This window comes from Corticium candelabrum, chromosome 7 (genome assembly GCF_963422355.1).
Source record: "Corticium candelabrum chromosome 7, ooCorCand1.1, whole genome shotgun sequence".
Classification (NCBI taxonomy): Eukaryota; Metazoa; Porifera; class Homoscleromorpha; order Homosclerophorida; family Plakinidae; genus Corticium; species Corticium candelabrum.
This window is the reverse complement of record NC_085091.1, coordinates 2,919,272-2,928,098: the sequence shown is the minus strand read 5'-3', so window position 1 is coordinate 2,928,098 and position 8,827 is coordinate 2,919,272. Positions and strand designations below refer to the sequence as shown.

The following is an 8,827-nucleotide window of genomic DNA, read 5'->3' as shown; positions in this document are numbered from 1 at the left end:
ATGGCTGGTCATGACTGCGATATGTCTACGTTTGTCGTACAAAAGTCTATCAATTATTTTCTTGAAAATGGAAACGAGATTGTATTTAGATGCTTTCTTGACTTATCGAAAGTGTATGATACAGTTAATCATGATCTATTGTTTATGAAGCTGATGGAACGGCATACCCCTACTTTTATCGTGAAATTCCTGAGGAACTGGTCTAAGAAACAAGACCTATATGTAAAATGGAACTCGTCAAAATCAGTGTCTTTCAAAGCATCTAATGGAGTTCGCCAAGGCAGTGTACTCTCTCCTGCTCTATTTAATGTTTACGTTGATGACCTTATTACTGGATCGGAACAATCGGGAGTAGGTGTTCGAATTAACGGGAGGTTTAGTGGTGGCATCGCATACGCGGATGATTTGTCGCTTCTGTCTACAAGCAGAGAGGGCATGCAGAGGTTATTGCAGATCTGCGAGAGCTTTGCAACAGACCACTGCCTGAAATTTAATATTCAGAAAAGTAAATCAATTAGTTTTAGAAAGAGGCGATTCATTTACTGTAAAGAGACAGCTTTCTCCATCAATGGAGAGAGTCTGCCTGAAGTACATGATGTCATTCATTTAGGTCATAAATTATCGACTGTTCCGAAAGAAACAACTGGTGCGGTGGAAGAGCGGTGTCGGAAACTCTACTCTTCATTATACTCAATTGTAGGGGCTGTCAAAGGTGTGGGTCGTAATCCTACAGTATGGACAACAATACTGTACTATGTATTGTTACCTGTATTGGGCTATGGATGCGAACTGTGGGATTTGGGAATGGGAAGTACCAAACGTTTACTACATCAAGCGTGGAGAAGAGGATATCGTAGAGGGCTAGGGATCTCAAACAGAACATCCTTGCGTGTAACTCTTGGAGAACCTATCAGGGAAGCTCCAGATCTATTGTGTGTTAGCCAGCTCTCTTTCTTATGGAGAGCAGTTCATTCTAGTAATGAATTAGTGAGCGGGTTCATTCTGAATACTCAAGGCAATCTGTGGCGATCGGTGGACAATGAGACAAGGACAAGAATCATGGTGTTGTCCTACATGAACTTTAAGAGCTGGATTAAACCTTAATTTATGTTTGTTTATTCTTCTACGTTTATTCTTCTATGACTATCTATTTTTACTTGTTAGTGTATGTATCTTGTCTGGCTTATAGCACTGTACCTTTAGTGGTATGAAACAAAATATATTGTCGTGCTCAACCAGATCAGTCTGGTTTGTAAAGTCTATTACAAGCACCGGAAGCAAACCCTGCTTCAGAAGTACTTAGACCATCACGGCTGTCTAGAAAGAAGACATGACTTTACGAAGGATCCGAGTAGATCTCAGAAGCACTGTTTTCTGTAAGTGCTGCAGGTTGTAATGACCTGGAATAATGTCCAGCCACCATGCAATACCTGCGTGCACTGTGCCCAAAGCTCCCAAGACCACCGGAACCACCAGTGTTCGACAATGCCACATGCGGCTTATCTCCACCCTCAAGTCGCTGTACTTCGCCAACTTCTCAGCATGTTTCTTGCCAATGTTGCCATCAGCAGGACAGCTGATATCAATAAGAAGACAAGTGTTTGTCTTCCTATTTCTGAGACAGATGTCTGGACGATTGGCTTTGATCCTCCTGGCAGTGGGGATGGTGGTATCCCACATCATAGTAATGTCATCCGTCTCCACAAGCCTATCAGGATGATGCCGGTACCATCTGCTCTCCACTGGAACCCCAAAATGGCGACAAACGTCCCAGTGAATGATGGATGCCACCTGATTGTGTCGATCAGTGTAGTCCGTCGGTACCAAAGCACTACAGCCTGCCACAATGTGGTCGACTGTTTCCAGGCCTACACTGCGCATGCGGCAAGTAGGACTAACATCACGATGTAGAATCTTGCGCTCATAGTACCGAGTCCGAAGAGCTTGGTCTTGAGCAGCAACAACCAGTCCCTCAGTTGCAGCAGGAAGATTCGCTGCCTTTAGCCATCCGTAGGTCTAAACTCATGATCCTCTTGCATCGACAGGTTTCCCACCAAGTGCAGCAGGCGCCATCCTGACTGAAGCCATGCAAGGTGACACATTGTCAAGCAAAGGCGTGACAACTGAGCTATCAGCTGATAGAGCAGAAACCACATCCAACGCCGACATCTGCACACCAAGACAAACATCAGTCGTAACAGATAACAAACCTAAAGCTGGATTTACAATATGGGAACGCTTGAGCGTCGCGTCGCGTGCGTCCGGTCACGTTGTCTTGCGTGGGAGTGGCACGTATTGCGTCCCACGCGTCGTACCATTCACAATACGATTTCAGCGCGCCGTAGACGTCGCTGCCTGAATTATTGAACTGACCACTCGCACTTCGATTTTCTACTAGCAGAACTCTGCTGGAACCCCCAGCTTGCTCAAAATCAATTTCTAGGCGTTCTCCCATGCACGCAGGTCTTTGTACGTCTCGCAGTTGATCATCCACAAGAAAGAAAAGCTCCCTACACAATCTATAGACCGCTCAACGTCGAGTACAGCGCCCAAATCAATAATCTTTGCCCACGGAAGCCACAAGTTCATCTAGCGTTGGCTGTGATTGGTCGAAATCAAGGTGCTACTTCCGACGCGACGTGTACAGCTTCCAGTTCGACGCTCAAATAGAACTTGGTTCTATTTGGACGCGTCGCGTCGCGAGCGTCGCGTCCGTCGAACGTCGCATCGCGTAGACCATTTACAATTTGAATTTGTACTACGCGACGTGACGCGACGCGACGCTCAAGCGTTTGCATATTGTAAATCCAGCTTAAGACGGGCTTTCCATCCTGTGCGGCCTCGCGTTTAATCTCCTCCAACTCTGATTCAGTCAGACTTCCAGCAGTTAAGAGATATCGCTTCTGGTCTGCCAAACGCTGCTCAGAGACGTCAGTCAGAGAAGGATTTCGTTCACACCACAGCTGATGCATGGGTTTTCTGAAAGCAGAGAACTTGCATGACAACAGCACGTAGTAATAACAAAACATCACTTCCCTATTCATTTGTCGCGTCCATTTCCTTCGTCTTGTTGCATTGCCGTTCCTGTTAGCCGAAACACAAGATTCGCTAGGAACGGTGGGCATCACGGTCAGTGGGTCTTTCGGCCATTTCAAATTTCAAATTTTCAAATTTTTAAATTTCAAATTTTCAAATTTTAATTTTTTAATTTTTTTAATTTCTAATTTCTAATTTTTTTACTTAACGTTTTTATTTTTTAAAATTTGCATTACATTTTCAAATTTTAATTTTTAAAAAATCAAAATTTCAAATTTTATTATTTCAAATTTGCAAATTTTTAGGTTCAGTATATTAGAAATTGCTTTGCCTGCGAGAAAGCGGACGTAGTTGTCTAGATGAACTGATGGCCGGATTTGAACTAACAGAAATTGAACGCTCATCCGTTCTTTCAAATAATTTGAGTACATCAGAAAAAGAAAATTGAAAGAGCGAGTAGCAGTGTACGCGGTAGGGAGTCCATTGGACGGCGTAGGGGTGCATTTCAACGCGTGCTGATACATTGATTCAATTAAACTAGGCGCGGTTTCTGCTAATCACATCAACACGTTTCCTGTACCGTGTTTCTGCACCTGTACGTACGGCGCTTCAGACAGTTACTAATTTTTAGTAACTCGAAGTGCATGGTCGCGTCATTACTGTAGATGTAGGAGTACGATTGGCCCAACTGCAAGTTGCACTTCATGTCTAGATTTTGTACATCACATGGAACACTACCCGATAGCGCAGATAGAACGTCTACAACCTCATGCTGTGTCTCTCCTGTGCCGTGAGAACAGAACCCACACTGACTACAAGTGAGAATTACGAGATCAAATAATAAAGGTGGACACGCAAGCAGTGCTCATGGCAGGAGGGCATAGGGAACGTACGTGTACACTCCTGCTGACACGTCCCTCCCCTCGACGGTACCGCGTCCAACTACTACATTTACGTATGTCGTACTGTACCGGCAGAATAACCGCCAATTCAATACCAACTAACTTTACACAAGCAACGTACTGCATGATCGCGTGAATTACGTTTGTACTGTATCGTAACCTTTCTACAGAGTCTCTAATTAGCTAAGAATGCAACAACACGCAGCTAGAGATCCTCTAGTATCGGTACCAACATCTGTTAGGGGTTTAGTTGAAGGACGCCCCCACACTACACATAGAACGCACGCACACACAATAAACAACGGATCCGAGTCAAAGACATCGTTTAGCGCTCGGTAGGGGTTGATCGGTAGAGCGTGCGTTGAAAGAATGCTGTCACATGTTCGGCAAGATCGCTAGCGTTACGAGGTCGTGGAGGGCACAATCACGTTGGTGGTCGATGGTGCTTTGGAAATACTCCTGGATCATGAGAGCTGGCAGCGCCGACTAACTAAATTTCCGGACAGCGAACAACTTGGGGATTCCCCAACTAATTAGCTGTAACCTATACCGCCGTGCAGCACGTACAGTATAGGCACATCGTATCAAATTGAGTCACGAATGGACGAGAGAGAAATTCAGGAAATGGTGAAGGCTGGGCTATCGCACTCAACCATAAGTTATATACTTCAAAGAAGACATCCTGGAGTCAAAGGTTTTTCTGAACGATCCGCTAGACGATTTTGTCATGAGCAAAACATTCATTAACGTTCTGCATTATCTGACTTTGACATGAGGATGGTAGCCCAGCCAGCTGTTAGAGAAGTAATATGTTCTCTATTTAATAAACCCGTATAAACAGATGGAGACTTTTGCCGTTATTACACGTATCTACATAGGTTGGTCCAGCGTACGGAAGAAAGATGATGAAAGGGTATCTTCAAGCAGGAGGACTTAGAGTTGGTGACAAACGCATTGGACGCATTCTAAGACAAGTTGCTCCTGGATGTCATGGAAAGAGGCAGCAACTAGGTCATCGGCAAATAAATCCTGTGCCTTACTACGCTCAATATCCTGGACACAAAATGCATGTAGATCAAAATGAGAAACTTGTTATGTATGGAACAACACACGTTCTTGCCATAGACGGTTACAGTGGTTTTATTCTTGGTCTAATTACTATGCCAGTCAAGAACAACCTTATAATTTATAATCAGCTTTTCAGACCTATACTTCAGCAGTTTGGGTTATGGGACCAGATTCGCGTTGACCATGGGAGAGAGTTCTATCTTCTTCTGTATGTGCAGGAACACCTAAGTTATCTAAGTCGAAATCAAATGAGAGCACCTCATGTGCAGTCTATGTCAAGAGAGGTACCTATGTATTGTACACTCATGCATGTTATTCTAGTTCTTACAGTCTGTAATGATATAACTCTTTTGCTTTCTGAAACAGAATCATCCTGCTGAAAGAATTTGGGTAGAAGTCAATCAAAGAGTAAATTACCCGATAAAACAAGCTCTCAATGCTCTAGTAGAGGTGGACCAGCTGAACATGAATGATCCTATTGTTAGATTTTGTTTGTCCTGGATAACAATGAGAGTGTGTCAAGTCGGAATTGAACGTTGCGTTCTTGCCTGGAATAATCATTTCATTCCAAGTATGAGATTTAGAATGTTGCGTATACACTGAGCTCGTTTGAAATCGTACTAATTGGTGTGGTATACATTAACTTTAAGAAAGGGTATTCCCAGGGACAGAATTCAGATGTCCATGGCTGTCAGACTTCAAGCACAAGACATCCCAACTGTAGATGATGCTGTTCGATCATTTGAAGGAGAGGGAGGAGTTCTAAATAGACTTTCTGAATTTGGTACGGACCGCATCAGATGCGACCATGTTCGCCAAGCGAGATTACAAGCCTTTACGTTGAGATTTAGTTTTGATAACATTTACTCAGAAACAGTCAACGGCCGTTGGCAGCAACTACATGACTCTTGGCGCTATTATCACCTTACAACTACCTTCTAATAGCATCTACAATATCATATACAATACGCCAATATGATGTAATACCATAATTTAGCCCGTGACTCAATTTGATACGATGTGCTGCACGGCGGTATAGGTTACAGCTAATTAGTTGGGGAATCCCCAAGTTGTTCGCTGTCCGGAAATTTAGTTAGTCGGCGCTGCCAGCTCTCATGATCCAGGAGTATTTCCAAAGCACCATCGACCACCAACGTGATTGTGCCCTCCACGACCTCGTAACGCTAGCGATCTTGCCGAACATGTGACAGCATTCTTTCAACGCACGCTCTACCGATCAACCCCTACCGAGCGCTAAACGATGTCTTTGACTCGGATCCGTTGTTTATTGTGTGTGCGTGCGTTCTATGTGTAGTGTGGGGGCGTCCTTCAACTAAACCCCTAACAGATGTTGGTACCGATACTAGAGGATCTCTAGCTGCGTGTTGTTGCATTCTTAGCTAATTAGAGACTCTGTAGAAAGGTTACGATACAGTACAAACGTAATTCACGCGATCATGCAGTACGTTGCTTGTGTAAAGTTAGTTGGTATTGAATTGGCGGTTATTCTGCCGGTACAGTACGACATACGTAAATGTAGTAGTTGGACGCGGTACCGTCGAGGGGAGGGACGTGTCAGCAGGAGTGTACACGTACGTTCCCTATGCCCTCCTGCCATGAGCACTGCTTGCGTGTCCACCTTTATTATTTGATCTCGTAATTCTCACTTGTAGTCAGTGTGGGTTCTGTTCTCACGGCACAGGAGAGACACAGCATGAGGTTGTAGACGTTCTATCTGCGCTATCGGGTAGTGTTCCATGTGATGTACAAAATCTAGACATGAAGTGCAACTTGCAGTTGGGCCAATCGTACTCCTACATCTACAGTAATGACGCGACCATGCACTTCGAGTTACTAAAAATTAGTAACTGTCTGAAGCGCCGTACGTACAGGTGCAGAAACACGGTACAGGAAACGTGTTGATGTGATTAGCAGAAACCGCGCCTAGTTTAATTGAATCAATGTATCAGCACGCGTTGGAATGCACCCCTACGCCGTCCAATGGACTCCCTACCGCGTACACTGCTACTCGCTCTTTCAATTTTCTTTTTCTGATGTACTCAAATTATTTGAAAGAACGGATGAGCGTTCAATTTCTGTTAGTTCAAATCCGGCCATCAGTTCATCTAGACAACTACGTCCGCTTTCTCGCAGGCAAAGCAATTTCTAATATACTGAACCTAAAAATTTGCAAATTTGAAATAATAAAATTTGAAATTTTGATTTTTTAAAAATTAAAATTTGAAAATGTAATGCAAATTTTAAAAAATAAAAACGTTATGTAAAAAAATTAGAAATTAGAAATTAAAAAATTAAGAGATTAAAATTTGAAAATTTGGAATTTAAAAATTTGAAAATTTGAAATTTGAAATGGCCGAAAGACCCACTGACCCGAAAGACCCACTGACCCATCACAGTAGTCTCGTCAGCGGGATTTGAAGCCAAATTCAAATCAGACGCCGCACAAGAGATAGTTCGACCAGTCGCCCTACGCCCAGAACTATTCCTGGTCTTCCGAACAGCTCCAGTGATTCCAGATGCCGACTTTTCGAGCCCTGTCCTGGTTTCCCGACAAGGAACGCGCTCCTCAGCTAGCTCTGAGACGAGCGATACAGCTAGACGTCCATCTTCCATCAATATCCGGGTTATTATTATTATTATATTATTACATTATTATTATTACCCTGACAAACCTTTGGGCGCATCTCATGGGGTCATCAGTAGAGTTTCCAACGACTAGCCAAACCATAGCAACAGAAACTGGAAGATGATCCAATAAAAGTGGACGTGTCTATAAAATGGGCGTGCTCCATGGAATCTAGCTCCCACTTATAGAGGTCACTCAGGGATGTCGTTGCTATGGAGATGGGGCCACATGTGGCCCCAGCCAACAAAAATGTGGCCCCAGGAGCAAAGCAACTGCTAATAATTAATATTTCTAATTATACAGTACTTTGAATTTTGTAAGTTATTAAACCATAGTTTTGTGCGAGAACTACTGTGAAATAGGCAAGTTGGCCCTTCTCCTGTATTCCTTAGCGCCGGATAGCGTTGAAGCTGAACGTGGATTTAGCTTGATGAATATAACAAAGAATTGTTCTCGCAATAGGCTTGGTCAACGTACGATAAACGCGATTATGGCGATAGCTTCAGACAGTAGAGGAATGGACACATTTCCTTTTGATAAGGTGCTGAATAATAATGTCCTTTAGTGATGCTTATTGTTGAAATAGAAAACTGATTACATTGCCATTGATATTAATTTGAATTGTCTTTAATATTGATATTAACAGTGGCACCGAAAACGCTATTGGGGCCACATTTTTGGCACCGGGCAAAAATTGGACCGGCATCCCTGTCACTCTAGGCCCCTAACAGTCGTGCAGAACTAAGGTATTGCCCTAAGACCAACACAGAGCAACCTGAACAGGAACATTCGTGACGCTTCTCCACGACTGTATATTCGCTGCTGACCACTTTATTCGTGTTTGGCGCATGACCATTGCTGCATTGTGTTGCATACAAGTTCAGGTATTGCGAGTTTGCGTCACGTTTCCATGTTCTGCTAGCTACACGCAATATGTAAAACTGAGACATGAGACGCTAAACGCATTTCTGGTACCACGGCAGCTTTTCAAGTATGCATGCATTGATTTTAATCTTGCGAATGCGCGTATTAGCCTAAAGGACTAAAAATTAGAGAATATGTGAACCAGCCCAAGACAACTAACTAACACACCAAATTAAAATAGAACATTTGAATGACTTTAAGAAACACCGTTCCCATTACTAAACTAAATTTTAATATTTGTCGTTGCAAT

The 8,827-nt window shown here is 43.3% G+C and overlaps 1 protein-coding gene across 1 annotated transcript; it reads left to right on the top strand.

The window, feature by feature from the left end:
- Window positions 1-1,104, top strand: LOC134182487 (uncharacterized). Its single transcript, XM_062649890.1, has one exon. It carries the CDS (start codon window positions 1-3, stop codon window positions 1,102-1,104), a length of 1,104 nt encoding a protein of 367 aa, XP_062505874.1.
- The last annotated feature ends 7,723 nt before the right edge of the window (window positions 1,105-8,827 follow it).

Excerpts from the sequence above, each read along its gene's own strand:
- LOC134182487 (XM_062649890.1), top strand. The coding sequence starts at position 1 with ATGGCTGGTCATGACTGCGATATGTCTACGTTTGTCGTACAAAAGTCT.